This window comes from Scyliorhinus canicula, chromosome 1 (genome assembly GCF_902713615.1).
Source record: "Scyliorhinus canicula chromosome 1, sScyCan1.1, whole genome shotgun sequence".
Lineage (NCBI taxonomy): Eukaryota > Metazoa > Chordata > Chondrichthyes > Carcharhiniformes > Scyliorhinidae > Scyliorhinus > Scyliorhinus canicula.
The window spans coordinates 42,641,464-42,659,301 of NC_052146.1; the positions used below are offsets into that span (position 1 = coordinate 42,641,464).

Below are 17,838 nucleotides of genomic sequence, written 5' to 3' on the forward strand. Positions count from 1 at the left end.
TTTTCTAACACAGTATGTAGATTGTCCGACCAGAGGGGAGGCCATATTCGATTTGGTACTTGGTAATGAACCAGGGCAGGTGATAGATTTGTTAGTGGGGGAGCATTTTGGAGGTAGTGACCACAATTCTGTGACTTTCACTTTAGTAATGGAGAGGGATAGGTGCGTGCAACAGGGCATGGTTTACAATTGGGGGAAGGGTAAATGCAATGCTGTCAGACAAGAATTGAAGTGCATAAGTTGGGAACATAGGCTGTCAGGGAAGGACACAAGTGAAATGTGGAACTTGTTCAAGGAACAGGTTCTGCATGTCTTTGATATGTATGTCCCTGTCAGGCAGGGAAGAGATGGTCGAGTGAGGGAACCATGGTTGACAAGAGAGGTTGAATGTCTTGTTAAGAGGAAGAAGGAGACTTATGTAAGGCTGAGGAAACAAGGTTCAGACAGGGCGCTGGAGGGATACAAGATAGCCAGGAGGGAACTGAAGAAAGGGATTAAGAGAGGGCTTGAAAAATCTTTGGCGGGTAGGATCAAGGAAAACCCCAAAGCCTTTTACACATACGTGAGAAATATGAGAATGACTAGAGCGAGGGTAGGTCTGATCAAGGATAGTAGCGGGAGATTGTGTATTTAGTCTGACGAGATAGGAGAGGTCTTGAACAAGTACTTTTCTTCAGTATTTGCAAACGAGAGGGGCCATATTGTTGGAGAGGACAGAGTGAAACAGACTGGTAAGCTCAAGGAGATATTTGTTAGGAAGGAAGATGTGTTGGGCTTTTTGAAAAACTTGAGGATAGACAAGTCCCCCGGGCCTGACGGGATATATCCAAGGATTCTATGGGAAGCAAGAAATGAAATTGCAGAGCCGTTGGCAATGATCTTTTCGTCCTCGCTGTCAACAGGTGTGGTACCAGGGGATTGGGGAGTGGCGAATGCCATGCCCCTGTTCATAAAAGGGAATAGGGATAACCCTGGGAATTACAGGCCAGTTAGTCTTACTTCGGTGGTTGGCAAAGTAATGGAAAGGGTACTGAGGGATAGGATTTCTGAGCATCTGGAAAGACACTGCTTGATTAGGGATAGTCAGCACGGATTTGTGAGGGGTAGGTCTTGCCTTACAAGTCTTATTGACTTCTTTGAGGAGGTGACCAAGCATGTGGATGAAAGTAAAGCAGTGGATGTAGTGTACATGGATTTTAGCAAGGCATTTGATAATGTTCCCCATGGTAGGCTTATGCAGAAAGTAAGGAGGCATGGGATAGTGGGAAATTTGGCCAGTTGGATAACGAACGGGCTAACCGATAGAAGTCAGAGAGTGGTGGTGGATGGCAAATATTCAGCCTGGAGCCCAGTTACCAGTGGCGTACCGCAGGGATCAGTTCTGGGTCCTCTGCTGTTTGTGATTTTCATTAACGACTTGGATGAGGGAGTTGAAGGGTGGGTCAGTAAATTTGCAGATGATACGAAGATTGGTGGAGTTGTGGATAGTGAGGAGGGCTGTTGTCGGCTGCAAAGAGACATAGATAGAATGCAGAGCTGGGCTGAGAAGTGGCAGATGGAGTTTAACCCTGACAAGTGTGAGGTTGTCCATTTTGGAAGGACAAATATGAATGCGGAATACAGGGTTAACGGTAGGGTTCTTGGCAATGTAGAGGAGCAGAAAGATCTTGGGGTCTATGTTCATAGATCTTTCAAAGTTGCTACTCAAGTGGATAGAGCTGTGAAGAAGGCCTATGGTGTGCTAGCGTTCATTAGCAGAGGGATTGAATTTAGGAGCCGTGAGGTGATGATGCAGCTGTACAAAATCTTGGTCAGGCCACATTTGGAGTACTGTGTGCAGTTCTGGTCACCTCATTTTAGGAAGGATGTGGAAGCTTTGGAAAAGGTGCAAAGGAGATTTACCAGGATGCTGCCTGGAATGGAGAGTAGGTCTTACGAGGAAAGGTTGAGCGTGCTAGCCCTTTTCTCATTAGAACGGAGAAGGATGAGGGGCGACTTGATAGAGGTTTATAAGATAATCAGGGGAATAGATAGAGTAGGCAGTCAGAGACTTTTTCCTCGGGTGGAACACTATTTCAGCAGAGGCCTAACCAGTGATTTATAAACGTTGAGCATAACTTACTTGAATAATATTTTAGCTGTTGAATGTAAATCTGTTGAATCAATAATGGTCAACAATTAGATTTCCCGTACCAGTCTCCCCAAACAGGCGTCGGAATGTGGCAACGAGGGGCTTTTCACAGTAACTTAATTTGAAGCCTACTTGTGACAATAAGCGATTTTCATTTCATTTCATTTTCGATTTGTTTCCCAAGAATGTGTTTCCCAAGAATGAAGTGTACATGATTCCGAGGCTTTGCAGGAATGAGAAGTTCAATAACTGTTTTTTCTTGGGTTGGGAAGTTAAATCTAATAAATTGCTACCTGCGGCGCAAATAATTATGCAATTCTTATGAGAACATAAGAACTAGGAGCAGGAGTAGGCCAGCTGGTCCCTCGAGCCTGCTCCGCCATTCAATGAGATCATGGCTGATCTTTTGTGGACTCAGCTCCACTTTCCGGCCCAAACACCATAACCCTTAATCCCTTTATTCTTCAAAAAACTATCTATCTTCATCTTAAAAACATTTAATGAAGGCGCCTCAACTACTTCACTAGGCAAGGAATTCCATAGATTCACAACTCTTTGGGTGAAGAAGTTCCTCCTCAGCTCAGTCCTAAATCTGCTTCCCCTTATTTTGAGGCTATGCCCCCGAGTTTTGCTTTCACCTGCCAGTAGAAACAACCTGCCCGCATCTAGCCTATCTGTTCCCTTCATAATTTTATATGTTTCTATAAGATTCCCCCCACTCTAAATTCCGAGTACAGTCCCAGTCTACTCAACCTCTCCTCGTAATCCAACCCCTTCAACTCTGGGATTAACGTAACGAATCTCCTCTGCACACCCATCAGCGCCAGTACGTCCGTTCTCAGGTAAGGAGACCAAAACTGAACACAATACTCCAGGTGTGGCCTCACTAGCACCTTATACAATTGCAGCATAGCCTCCGCAGTCTTAAATTCCATCCCTCTAGCAATGAAGGACAAAATTCCATTTGCCTTCTTAATCACCTGTTGCACCTGGAAACCAACTTTTTGCAACTCATGCACCAGCACACCCAGGTCTCTCTGCACAGCAGCATGTTTTAATATTTTAGAATTTAAATAATAATCCCTTTTGCTGTTATTCCTACCAAAATGGAGAACCTCACATTTGTCAACATTGTATTCCATCTGCCAGACCCTAGCCCATTCACTTAACCTATCCAAATCCCTCTGCAGACTTCCGGTATCCTCTGCACTTTTTGCTTTACCACTCATCTTAGTGTCATCTGCAAACGTGGACACATTGCACTTGGTCCCCAACTCCAAATCATCTCTGTAAATTGTGAACAATTGTGGGCCCAACACTAATCCCTGAGTGACACCACTAGCTACTGATTGCCAACCAGAGAAACACCCATTAATCCCCAACTTGGTTGCCAACTCCAAATCATCTGTGTAAATTGTGAATGCAACTGGAGGGTATCAGTGAAATGGACAGGAAAATGGAAAATGATTTTCAATCCAGAGAAGTGCAAGGTAATGGGTTTAGAGAAGGCAACCAAGGCAAGGGAATAGAGAATAACTGATACAATTCTGAGTTGTATAGGAGATGGCGAACCTTGGACTGCATGTCCACAGATACCTGAAGGTAGCAGGAGAGGTGGTGGCATATTTTTGCTGGACTTGTAATCCAGAGACCCAGGGTAATGCTCTGGGGTCCCAGGTTCAAATCCCTAACAGCGGATAGTGAAATTTGAATTCAGTAAAAATCTGGAATTAAAAGTCTAATGCTGACCATGAAACCATTGTTGATTGTTGTAAAAACCCATCTGGTTCATTTATCCCCCTCCGGGAAGGTAATCAGCCGTCCTTATCTGGACTGACCTACATGTGACTCCAGACCCACAGCAATGTGGTTAACTCTTAACTGCTCTCTGAAATGGCTGAGCAAGCCACTAGTTAAAGAGCAATTAGGGATGGGCAATAAATGTATGGGCAACACCCATAGCCCATGAATGAACAGAAAGAGAGGGCAGGTAGATAGAAGTCGAAGAAGGCATAAAGGATGTTTCCTTTAATTGACTGAGGCATGGAGTTACAGAATCAGGGAGTTTGTTTTTTAAATAACTGTTTATAAAAGCTCTAGTTAGACCAAAGCTGCAGTACTGCATACGGTTCTGGTTACTGCATTACAGGAAGGATGTGATCACACTATAAAGGGTACATCCCAGGAATAGAGAATTTTAACCAGAAGGAAAGACTGCATAACCTTGGTTTTGATTACTTTGGAACAATGGAGGCTGAGATAAGATGGAATTGAGGTGTCGAGGGACCTTGATAGAGTAAATAGGAAGGACATATTTCCCTTAGCAGAGAGGTCAATAACACCAAGTTTAATAGCCAGTGACCCTGGATATACACTAATTAGCAGAAAAACTGTAGGGAAGTTGAATCTTTTTCACCAGAGGGTGGTTGGGTCTGGCACACTTCTTCCTGGAAGAGTGGTGGAGGTGGAAACTCTCACATACATGGATATGTGCTTCTAGTACAGTAACCTGCAGGGCTACGGACCAAGAATTGGAAAGTGGAGTTATGCGAGAAATCTTTTTTCTCATCTAGCATTGACATGATGGATTGAACCTAGGACCAATCCCGTGCCTTATCTCTGCAACCCCACCTAACTTGCATTTCTTTGGGCAGTGGGAGGCAACCTGAGCACCCAGAGGAAACCCACGCAGACACTGGAGAATGTGCAAACTCCACACAGTCACCCAAGGCTGAATTGAACCCGGGTCTCTGGTGCTGTGAGGCAGCAGTGCTAACCACTGTGCCACCATGCTGCCCTGATCATGCCTGGTTGTTTTGTGTAAAGCTTTATTTTCTCCAAGCTTGGTTGTAGCCTTTTTAATGTGCGATTTCCCTGTTGTAAGTTTGTTGGCTGACTTTATTCCCTCCCTTGCACATATGGACTCACTAAGGCCTAGAAATAAAATAGAAGTCGGTTGAGTGATAAGTTTTAGTTAAGTGAAAAAATTATGAATTTGCAATCTGGACTATAAACTTCAAAATGGACCATATCCAATTCTAAAAAGACAGGCCTGGTGAACAAGGCATGTGCCCTCTGCCACCCTGTGAAAAAGTAAATCTTGTATCTTAAGCACCCTTTATTAACCTATAATTGACTGTTGCTCCAGACTCTACTTTTGTACAATGTGCCTTGATGTATCATAACACCTATAATTAGGACTTTCTTTTTGAGTTGCTTACCTTTTTGAAATTGTTAGCTTTCTCTGCTTTCCTAGGTTGCATTATGTGAAGCATTCTCTGAACTTGATGGGAGAATACTGAAATACTACTGGAAGCCAATTATAAACAAAATACCATTTGATTCCAGCAGCCATTGTGTATCGAGCAGTAGTTGCAAATCTATTGGCTGTTATAGAGCCCAGAAGGAAGCCATTCAGCCTCATAGAATCATAGAATTTACAGTGCAGAGGTAGGCCATTTGGCCCATCGAGTCTGCATCCTTGGAACATGCATCCTACTTAAACCCACGCCTCCACCCTGTCCCCAGTAACCCCGCCTAACCTTTTGAACACTAGGAGGCAATTTAGCATGGCCAGTCCTCCTAATCTGCACATCTTTGGACTGTGGGAGGAAGCCAGAGCCCCCGGAGAAAACCCACGGAGACACTGGGAGAAAGTGCAAACTCCACAGTCACCCATGACCCTGGAGCTGTGGGGCAGCAGTGCTAACCACTGTGCCACAATGCCGCTCGTATCATCAATGGGAAAATCGGACTTAATCTCCACAAGGCCTGTATGGTGGTCATTCCTGCCCATACTGTCAAACTTGGCTCCATCTTCGTTAGGCCGGGTGGTGAGGGAGGCCAAGTATGTTGTTCCTTCTTGTTGGTTCCCTCACCACCTCCCACAGACCCATCTAGTAGGATGTCCTTTAGGGCCCGGCTAGCTTTGTCACTAGTAGGGTGGGTGGGAAGACCCTACTGGTAGATCGTGTAGGATCAGTCAAAAATGTAAATCTCTAGTCACTAAAGCCTGGGCATCCATACTGCAACCTGTTGTGTCTGTGTCATCACTTTGGTAGAGCTATTCAATTTGTCCTACTGTCCTGGTCTTTCCACAGGAATTTTATATCCCCTTCAAGTATTTTCCTGATTTACTTTTGAAAGTTTTAATATAATGCCAATTCCACTGCCATTTCAAGTAACTCATTCTATCAAACAACTTGATTGGATTGGATTGGATTTGTTTATTGTCGCGTGCACCAAGGTACAGTGAAAAGTATCGTTCTATGTACAGTCCAGACAGATCATTCCATAAATGAGAGAAAAAAACATAAGACACAGATAAACACACAATATACATACATAAATGCAGGCATCTGGTGAGGCATAGAGTGCAGTATTACTCAGTGGAGAAGATGTGTGAAGAGATGAGATCAGTCCGTAAGAGGGTCATTCAGGAGTCTCGTAACAGCGGGGAAGAAGCTGTTTTTGAACCTGTTAGTGCGTGTTCTCAGACTTTTGTAATTTCTGCCCGATGGAAGAAGTTGGAAGAATGAATAACTCAGGTGGGAGGGGTCTTTTATTATGCTGCACTCTTTCCCAAGGTAGTGGGAGGTGTAGACCGAGTCAATGGATGGGAGGCGGGTTCGCGTGATGAACTGGACGGTGTTCACGACTCTCTATAGTTTCTTACGGTCTTGGGCTGTGCCGTTGCCATATCAGGCTGTGAAGCAGCCGGATAGGATGCTTTCAATGGTGCATCTGTAAAATTGATACGGGTGAATGTGGACCTGCTGAATTTCCTTCATTTCTTGAGAAAGTATAGGCGCTGTTGTGCTTTCTTGGTCATAGAGTCGACATGGGGGGACCACGACAGATTGTTGGTGATGTGTACACCTAGGAATTTGAAGCTGACAACCATCTCCATGTCAGCCCCATTGATGCGCGCGGTGGGGGGGGGGGGGGGGGGGGGGGGGGGGGGTCCGATACTTTGCTTCCTGAAGCCAATGACCAGCTCTTTAGTTTTCTGATATTGAGGGAGAGATTGTTGTCAATACACTATTCCACTAGGTTACCTATATCCCTCTCCATGTTGCCTCTGGTTATTTTGCCACCGAGCTTAAATCTGTGCCCTCTGCTTACTGACCCAGTTCTTCCTTAACAACTCTATCGAAACTCTTCATGATTTTGAACACGTCTTCTCAAACTTCCTCTTAATCTTTTATGCTCCATGGAAAAGGATCCCAACTTCTCCAGTCTCTTGCCCTAACTGAAGTCCATCCTCTCTTGCACCATTCTTGCAACTATTCTGCATCCTCTGCAAGTCTTGACATCCTTTCTAAAGTGTGGTGTCCGGAATTGATCACTACTCCAGCTGAGGCCTAACCAATTCTTTACTCCTGGGTAACTGATGGTTGGATAATATCTTTTTGCAATAATGGAAGCCTGCCATATGGTTATGGCCTGTTAATTGAGTTCCTTTTGTTAGCAGTTTATGCAATCACAAAATCACAGAAATACTCAGTGCAGAAGAGGCCCTTCGGCCCCTCCGTGTCTGCACCAACACATGAAAAACACATAGCCTACCTACATAATCCCATTTGCCAGCACTTAATACATAGCCTTGCATGTTACATTGTGCCAAGTGCTCATCCAAGTACTCTACGACCCTCCCAGTCAGTGCATTCCAGACCATCACCACCCTCTGGGTTAAAAAAGCTTTTACTCGCATCCTACCCTGAACTTGTGTCCTCTTGTGACTGACCCTTCTACTAAGGGGAACAACTGCTCCCTATCGCCTTTGCCCCTCATAATCTTGTACACATAGAACAGTACAGCACAGAACAGGCCCTTCGGCCCTCAATGTTGTGCCGAGCCATGATCACCCTACTCAAACCCACGTATCCACCCTATACCCGTAACCCAACAACCCCCCCCCTTAACCTTACTTTTATTAGGACACTACGGGCAATTTAGCATGGCCAATCCACCTAACCCGCACATCTTTGGACTGTGGGAGGAAACCGGAGCACCCGGAGGAAACCCACGCACACAGGGGGAGGACGTGCAGACTCCACACAGACAGTGACCCAGCTGGGAATCGAACCTGGGACCCTGGAACCCTGGAGCTGTGAAGCATTTATGCTAACCACCATGCTACCCTGCTGCCCCTAACCTTGAACAGGTCGCCCTCAGTCTTCTCTACTCCAACAAAATCAACCCAAGCCTATCCAACATCTTTTCATAACTTAAATGTTCCATCCTAGACAACGTCCTGGTGAGTCTCTTCTGCACCCACTCCAGTGCAATCACATCCTTCCTATAATGTGGCAACCGGAACTGCACACAGTACTCCAGTTGTGGCCAAATCAAAGTTCCATCCAACTTCAACATGACCTCCCTGCTTTTGTCATCCATGCCTCGATTGAGAAAGGCAAGTGTCCTATATGCCTTTTTCACCACCCTATTAACCTGCCCTTCCACCTGCAGCCATCTATGGACAAAGGTTCCTCGGAGCTTCCCAGTGTCATGCCATTAATTGAATACTTCCTTGTCAAATTACTCCTTCCAAAGTGTATCACCTCACACTTTTCAACGTTAAATTCCATCTGCCACTTCTCTGCCCATTTGATCATCCTGTTTTATATTTTCCTGTAACCCAAGACACTCAACCTCACTGTTAACCACCCGGCCAATCTTGATGTCATCCGCAAACTTACTGATCCTACCTCCCACATAATCCTCTATGTTGTTTATATGAATGACAAACAATAGGAGACCCAGCACAGATTCCTGTGGTACGCCACTGGACACTGGCTTCCAGCCACTAAAGCAGCCGTCTGTCATTGCGCTCTGTCTGCTACAACTGAGCCAATTTTGAATCCACCGTATCAAATTATCCTGTATCCCATGTGCATTTGCCTTCTTTCTAAGTCTCCCATGTGGGACCTTGTCAAAGGCTTTGCTGAAATCCATGTAAACTACATCAACTGCACTACCCTCATCTATACACCTAGTCACATGCTCAAAAAATTCAATCAAATTTGTTAGGCGTGGCTTCACTCTGACAAAGCCATTCTGACTGTTCTGATCAAACCTTGCCTCTCCAAGTGGAGATTAATTTTCCTTTTCAGAATTTTCACAATGTGTATAAACTTTTTTTTAAAAATTTTAATTAACAAAGCTTTTTTAAAAATGGGGTGGTTTAGCTGTAACATGACAATACATGGGTAACCTGAGTTTTTTGTTCATGAATCTTTTTCGCCATGGTTGAGTTTCAGTTTCTATCATGAGACAACTAACAACTCCGAGCTAGAAGCACAAGGGGAAGATTTTGAGACAGGTCACCAGATTGTTTTTTTCCCATCTCCCTGTGTACAGTGCGAGTGTGGTCATGCCAATGTCCTGAGTTTTTTTTTCAATCTTTAAAAGGTAAGAGAGAGGCAAAAATAGACATTGGACCACTGGAAAATGTGGCTGGAGAAGTAATAATAGGAAAAAAGAAACTGCAAGCGAACTGAATAGTTACTTTGCATCAGTCTTCATGGTGGAAGACAACAGTGGAATGCCAGAGCTCCAGGAGAACCAGGGGCAGAGGTGAGGAGAAGGATCTGGGGAAACTGAAAGGTCTGAAGGTGGATAAATCACCTGGAACGGATGGACTACACCCCAGGGCTCTAAAAGAGATAGCTCAGGAGATTGTGGAGGCACTGGTGATGATCTTTCAGGAATCACTGGAGGCAGGAAGGGTCCCAGAGGAAAGTGGCTTATGTAACACCCCTGTTTAAGAAGGGAGGGAGGCCGAAGGCGGGACATTATAGGCCAGTTAGCCTGACTTTGGTCATTGGTAAGATTTTAGAGTCCATTCTTAAAGATTAGATCGCAGAGTACTTGGAAGTGCATGGTAAAATAGGACTGAGTCAGCACGGCTTCGTCAAGGGGAGGTCATGTCTGACAAATCTGTTCGAGTTCTTTGAGGAAGTAACAAGGAAGTTAGACAAAGGAGAGCCTGTGGACGTGATTTATTTAGATTTCCAGAAGGCCTTTGACAAGGTGCCATAGGAGACTGTTAAATAAGTTAAAAGCCCAAGGTGTTAAGGGTAAGATCCTGGCATGGGTAGAGGATTGGCTGACTGGCAGAAGGCAGAGAGTGGGGATAAAGGGATCTTTTTCAGGATGGCAGCCAGTGACTAGTGGTGTGTCTCAGGGGTCTGCCTGTGACCACAGTTTTTCACAATATACATTAATGATCTGGAGGAAGGAGCTGAAGGCACTGTTGCTAAGTTTGCAGATGATACAAAGATCTGTGGAGGTGCAGGTAGTATTGAGGAACCTGGAGCGTTGCAGAAGCATTTGGACAGGCTAGGAGAGTGGGCAAAGCAGTGGCAGATGGAATACAATGTGGAAAAGTGTGAGGTTATGAACTTTGGAAGGAGAAATAGAGGCATAGACTATTTTCTAAATGGGAAGATGCTTCGGAAATCAGAAGCACAAAGGGACTTGGGAGTCCTTGTTCATGATTCTCTTAATGTTAATGTGCAGGTTCAGTTGGCAGTTAGGAAGGCAAATGCAAAGTTAGAATTCATGTCGAGAGGGCTAGAATACAAGACCAGGGCTGTACATCTGAGGCAATATAAGACTCTGGTCAGACCCCATTTGGAGTATTGTGAGCAGTTTTGGGCCCCGTATCTAAGGAAGGATGTGCTGGCCTTGGAAGAGTCCGGAGGAGGTTCACAAGACTGATCCCTGGAATGAAGCGCTTGTCGTACGAACGGTTGAGGATTCTGGGTCTGTACTCGTTGGAGTTTAGATGGATTGGGGGGGGGGGGGGGGGGGGGGGGGGGGATCTTATTGAAACCTCCAGGATATTGCGTGGCCTGGATAGAGTAGACGTGGAGAGGATGTTTCCACTTGTAGAAACAACTAGGAGCAGAGGACACAATCTCAGACTAAAGGGACAATTCTTTAAAACAGATGAGGAGGAATTTGTTCAGCCAGAGAGGGTGAATCTGTGGAACTCTTTGCCGCAGAAGGCTGTGGAGGTCAAATTACTGAGTGTCTTTAAGACAGAGATAGATAGGTTCTTGATCAATAAGCGGATCAGAGGTTATGGGGAGAAGGCAGGAGAATGGGGATGAGAAAAATATCAGCCATAATTGAATGGCGGAAAACAGCACGGTGGCGCAGTAGTTAGCATTGCTGCCTCACAGCACCAAGGTCCCGGGTTCGATCCTGGCTCTGGGTCACTGTCCATGTGGAGTTTGCACATTCTCCCCGTGTTTGCACGGGTTTCGCCCCCACAACCCAAAGCTGTGCAGGGTAGGTTGATTGGCCACGCTAAATTGCCCCTAAATTGGAAAAAATTATTGAATGGCGGAGCAGACTCGATGGGCCGAGTTGCCTAATTCTGTTCCTATGTCTTAAAGTCTTATGGAAAGTCAATACCAATTATTTATTGAATTTCTGCAGTTTGCATGCAGAATAGGGAAGAATAAAGTTGATGAGCATTAATCCTTTCCAGAAGCTGTCTTAATGAAATGCCATGCAATGTGGTGAACTGGCAGAAAGGACATTTTGGCAATATGTCAAAGAAGTTGATGCATGAGGTTATGAGATTATAGGAAGATAAGAAATAGCAGGAGTAAGCCATTCAACCCATTGAGTTTGCTCTGCCAATCACAAAGATCATATCTGATCCGATTATGGCTGTAACACCACTTCCCAGACTGTTCTCCAAAGCCTTGGACCATCTTGTCAATCAAAAATCTGCCCAACCCAGCCGTGACTATATTTACAGAACATGGGATAACCAATTGTCCCCAGCCAATAGGATTCGGGCAGGTTATAACAGAGACCGATTTTTATTTTTAAATTGTGCCACCTAGTCATGAACTCTCCCACAAGGGACAACATCATCCCAGCAATCACCGTATCAAGTCTCTTCGGAATCTTTTTTATTTCAATAAGATCACATCTCATTCTTCTCGCCTTCAAGGAGCATGTAAAGGCCCTTTAAAACTGTAGAGAGGCTTCCCTACTTTTATACTTCAGTGCATTTTCAATAAAGGCCAATATTCCATTTGTCTTCCCAGTCATTTGCTGTACCTGCATGCTAGCTTTCTGTAGGTCATGCACATTCTGCAATTTGTAACCTTTTTAAAAATTCATTTACGGGATGTGGGCATCGCTGGTTAGGCCAGCATTTATTGCCCATCCTTAATTGGTGGTGAGTTGCCGCCTTGAACTGCTGCAGTCCTAAAGTATAAGTACACCCGCTGTGCTGTTAGGGAGGGATTTCCAGGATTTGGCCTCAGCGACAGGAAAGAACGGCGATATATTTCCAAGTCAGGGTGGTGAGTGACATGGAGGGAAGTCTCCAGGTGTTGGGGTTCCCAGGTATCTACTGCTCTTGTCCTTTTAGATGGTAGTGGTCATGGGTTTGGAAGGTGCTGTCTGGGGAACCTTGGTGAGTTACTGCAGTGCATCTTGTAGGTGGTACACATGGCTGCCACTGTTCGTCGTTAGTGGAGGGTTAAATGTTTGTGGAAGGAGGAGCAATTAATTAATTAATATCCTGTTTTTTAATTCTTCTTGCCAAAGTGAACAAGCTCGCGTTTTAGAACATAGAACATAGAACGATACAGCGCAGTACAGGCCCTTCGGCCCTCAATGTTGCACCGACATGGAAAAAAACTAAAGGCCATCTAACCTACACTATGCCCTTATCATCCATATGCTTATCCAATAAACTTTTAAATGCCCTCAATGTTGGCGAGTTCACTACTGTTGCAGGTAGGGCATTCCACGGCCTCACCACTCTTTGCGTAAAAAACCCACCTATGACCTCTGTCCTATATCTATTACCCTTCAATTTAAGGCTATGTCCCCTCGTGATAGCCACCTCCATCCGCGGGAGAAGGCTCTCGCTGTCCACCCTATCTAACCCTCTGATCATTTTGTATGCCTCTATTAGGTCACCTCTTAACCTTCTTCTCTCTAACGAAAACAACCTCAAGTCCATCAGCCTTTCCTCATAAGATTTTCCCTCCATACCAGGCAACATCCTGGTAAATCTCCTCTGCACCCGTTCCAAAGCTTCTACGTCCTTCCTATAATGGGGCGACCAGAACTGTACGCAATACTCCAAATGCGGCCGTACTAGAGTTTTGTACAACTGCAACATGACCTCATGGCTCCGGAACTCAATCCCTCTACCAATAAAGGCCATCACACCATAGGCCTTCTTCACAACCCTATCAACCTGGGTGGCAACTTTCAGGGATCTATGTACATGGACACCGAGATCCCTCTGCTCATCCACACTACCAAGAATTTTACCATTAGCCAAATATTCCGCATTCCTGTTATTCTTTCCAAAGTGAATCACCTCACACTTCTCCACATTAAACTCCATTTGCCACCTCTCAGCCCAGCTCTGCAGCTATCTATGTCCCTCTGTAACCTGCAACATCCTTCCGCACTGTCTACAACTCCACCGACTTTAGTGTCGTCTGCAAATTTACTTACCCATCCTTCTGCTCCCTCCTCTAGGTCATTTATAAAAATGACAAACAGCAACGGCCCCAGAACAGATCCTTGTGGTACGCCACTCGTAACTGAACTCCATTCTGAACATTTCCCATCAACCACCACTCTCTGTCTTCTTTCAACTAGCCAATTTCTGATCCACATCTCTAAATCACCCTCAATCCCCAGCCTCCGTATTTTCTGCAATAGCCGACCGTGGGGAACCTTATCAAACGCTTTACTGAAATCCATATACACCACATCAACTGCTTTATCCTCGTCCACCTGTTCAGTCACCTTCTCAAAGAACTCGATAAGGTTTGTGAGGCATGACCTACCCTTCACAAAACCATGCTGACTATCCCTAATCATATTATTCCTATCTAGATGATTATAAATCGTATCTTTTATAATCCTCTCCAAGACTTTACCCACCACAGATGTTAGGCTCACCGGCCTATAGTTACCGGGGTTATCTCTACTCCCCTTCTTGAACAAAGGGACCACATTTGCTATCCTCCAGTCCTCTGGCACTATTCCTGTAGCCAATGATGACCTAAAAATCAAAGCCAAAGGCTCAGCAATCTCTTCCCTGGCTTCCCAGAGAATCCTAGGATAAATCCCATCCGGCCCCGGGGACTTATCTATTTTCACCTTGTCCAGAATTGCCAACACTTCTTCCCTACTCACCTCAATGCCATCTATTCTAATAGCCTGGGTCTCAGCATTCTCCTCCACAATATTATCTTTTTCCTGAGTGAATACTGACAAAAAGTATTCATTTAGTATCTCGCTTATCTCCTCAGCCTCCACACACAACTTCCCACCACTGTCCTTGACTGGCCCTACTCTTACCCTAGTCATTCTTTTATTTATATAAAAGAATGACTAGGGTAAGAGTTTTGCCACATTATACTCCAAATCTTTACCTATGCAGCCAAATCTTACCTACACGCTTAACCCAGCTATATCCCTTTTCTTTGTACAAATCCCAAACAGCAATTGCAAAAGTTTAGTTTGATCGTCGACTTCAACTAAAGGAATTTTCATGTGAGAGTACCTTTAAGAAATGGATGTTTATAAATAGCTGTGTATATAAGTATCTGTAGTGAGAGTACCTTTAAGAAATGGGTGTTTATTGCTGATGTCAGAGAGCGGGTGGGGCTGGGCTGCCTGTCAGCTTTTTACTTTCGTTTTAGGCTATTTGCTGCGGATGTGTTTTAGTTTTGTTTTCAGTGTTGGAACTGAAGCCAGACAAAGCAGGTGTACTGCTGTTCTCTCTGCCATGAAAAGACTATATCTTGATCATTTGGTGAATTCAGAATTATAAATGTTCTCAGTAGTGACTTTAACCTGATGTGCTTCTATTAAAAGGTGTTTCTTTTGTCTTCTGGATGTTGTTTGGGAAGTTATTAAGGATTACTTAGTGTTGTATTCTTTGGGGGTTGTATTTGAATTGATGGTTGCTAAGATGTTTACTGTATGTTCTAAAAATGTTAACTTGAGTTCATAGAATAAACGTTATTCTGCTTAAAAATTTTTGTTTCCATTTCTGCTGTACCACACCTGTAGAGTGGGCTGTGTGCTCCCCATACCACAATCTATTAAAAGTTGTGGGTCAGGTGAACTCTCATGATACAATTTGGGGTTCTCTAAACCCTGGCCCATAACAGAATGCACCTCTATCTGCAGTTGTGCATGGACATGGAAGAAAACTGATTTTATTTTAAATTATTCTATGGATTCTAGGCCAATAGAACTAAATATTTGTTTAAGAATTGTTTAGTCTAATGTGCGCGTTATGTGGATTGGCCATGGTAAATTGCTCCAAAGTAACCAAAGGTTAAGTGGGGCTACGGAGGTGGGGCGGGAATTGGGCCTCGATAGGGTGTTCTTTTGGAGGCTCGGTGTAGACTCGGGGGGCCGAATGGCTTCCTTCAGCAATGTAGGGATTCTATGATTCTATTTGGTGGGCGGCACGGTAGCCCAGTGGTTAGCACTGTTACTTCACAGTGCCAGGGTCCCAGGTTCAATTCCCAGCTTGGGTCATTGTCTATGCGGAGTCTGCGCGTTCCTCCCATGTCTGTATGGGTTTTCTTTGGGTGCTCCAGTTCCCTCCCACAAGTCTCGAAAGACGTGCTTGTTGGGTGAAATAGATGTTTTGAATTCTCCCTCCGCGTACCCGATCTAGCGCTGGAGTGTGGCGACTAGGGGATTTTCACAGTAACTTTGTTGCAATGTTAATGTGAGCCTACTTGTGACAATAAAGATTATTATTATTATTATTTGAACACCGAACACACACAATTCAATCTTCAGGATAGATGGTAATATATAGAGTCTAATTGCAAGCTGAGAGCATTTGTTATTCCTATACTCCCTAATCCATTTCCTGCTTTACTTTTCACTTTATTCTGATACACAATACATTCTTCCTGCAATTTATGATCTGGAAAATTTACATGGGTATTACAAAAAATGTCTTCAATTTTTAGCAGTCTTGGACCATAACATATAGGATTACAATTAGGCCACTCGGCCTATCGAATCTGCTCCGCCATTCAATCATGGTTGATTTTTTTTTCTCATCCCCATTCTTCAATGTCTTTCAATTCACTTCAATCACGTTTTGAGTACTTCGCATGTCCTGGTATTTATTTTGCTTTTGATAAGTTCTCAACTCTATGGCAATGTTTTAGCATTTGATTGAAGGGAGTGACACAATGAATATGTCTGCTTATGTTTTGGTTACTCTCACCTCTGATCTTAGAGTAAAACAAAGAGCAAACAAAAACAAACACCCCACAAAGGGTTTGTTATTTGGATTTACAAGCAGGGCTTTATTTTTATAACAAAAAATGGTGTGGAAATAGGCTAGTATTCGGAGTGTTGTACTGAAGCCCTTTGGGATGTTGCAAAAAATAGGCTATACCTTGATATATAACAATGCTATATCTTGTTTTCTTTCACAGGTTCCAGTGCTGTTCTTGTGACCTCTACCCCATTAAAACGTGAAACAGTGCTGGCTTGTGCAGTTACCCAGCCTAGTGTCGTTATCACACCAGCTGCCATTGCCACGGTAAATTGTCTTATGCTTAGGGCAAGATTTGTTGCACCCTCTTAAGATTAACTGCTTTGATAAAGTTAAGTTGGGGGTGTTCCCAACTTAACTACAGAAAAAATATCGCCTAATTCTATAAACTGTTTTTTACCATAAACATTATTTACTTTAGTCCATGTGACATCTAATAAACTGGAATTTAAAAAAAAAAAGTTGCCTATGAATTTTAAGGAGGAAATGGATTCCATGTTGCCAATCAAGCTATTGCAGGTCAGCAGAGGGAGCTTCACTCTGCATCAATCCAGACTAGATGAGGTGCCCAGTTTAGCTGCTGCCAGTGAATTTTGGAAGACCAGTCCAAATGCACCAGTTCCTGTACTAACTTAATAGACTTTGTGTGAGATTATCAATGACACAATAGACGAAACATTGTTTTGAAAATTCCCTTATCATCTGCTGTCTTGTTTTTTACTAATCACCTTCCTTCTATGTCTTCTGTAACTTATCCTTCTCCCTAGGTGAACCATTTCACCTTATTTTAACAACACCAGGTTAAAGTCCAACAGGTTTGTTTCAAACACGAGCTTTCGGAGCACGGCTCCTTCTTCAGGTGAATGTTTTCACCTGAAGAAGGAGCCGTGCTCCGAAAGCTCGTGTTTGAAACAAACCTGTTGGACTTTAACCTGGTGTTGTAAGACTTCTTACTGTGCTCACCCCAGTCCAACGCCGGCATCTCCACATCATGACCTTATTTTAAGGAATCATATAATAACAAACTGTACTCATATAGTGTATTTTATAATAAAATGTCTGAAGGAATTTCAGGAATTATAAAACAGAATATGACATTGAGAGTCACATTTTTTAAATTCATTTATGGGATGTGGGAGTGGTTGATTAGGCCAGCATTTATTGCCCCTCCCTAATTTCCCTCAAAGGTGGTGGTGAGCTGTTGTTTTCAACTGCTGCAGTCCACGTGGTGTAGGTACACCCACTGTGCTGTTAGGGAGGGAGTTCCAGGATTTGGATGACAGTGAAGGAATGGTGACACATTTCCCAATCGGGAGTGGGATGGAGGGGAACTTCCAGTTGGTGGTGTTCCAAAGTGTTTGCTGCCCTTGTTCTTCTAGATGGTAGC

General features: G+C 44.0%; 1 protein-coding gene across 2 annotated transcripts in view; it reads left to right on the top strand.

Annotated features, from left to right (window-relative positions):
• The window catches only part of LOC119962015 (MLX interacting protein), a 160,690-nt gene that overhangs the window by 105,473 nt on the left and 37,379 nt on the right, over positions 1 to 17,838 (top strand). For both annotated transcript variants that reach the window (XM_038789767.1, XM_038789777.1), the window contains one exon: positions 16,612 to 16,718. In XM_038789767.1, the coding sequence (XP_038645695.1) occupies positions 16,612 to 16,718 (107 nt within the window). The remainder of the gene's footprint in view (positions 1 to 16,611; positions 16,719 to 17,838) is intronic.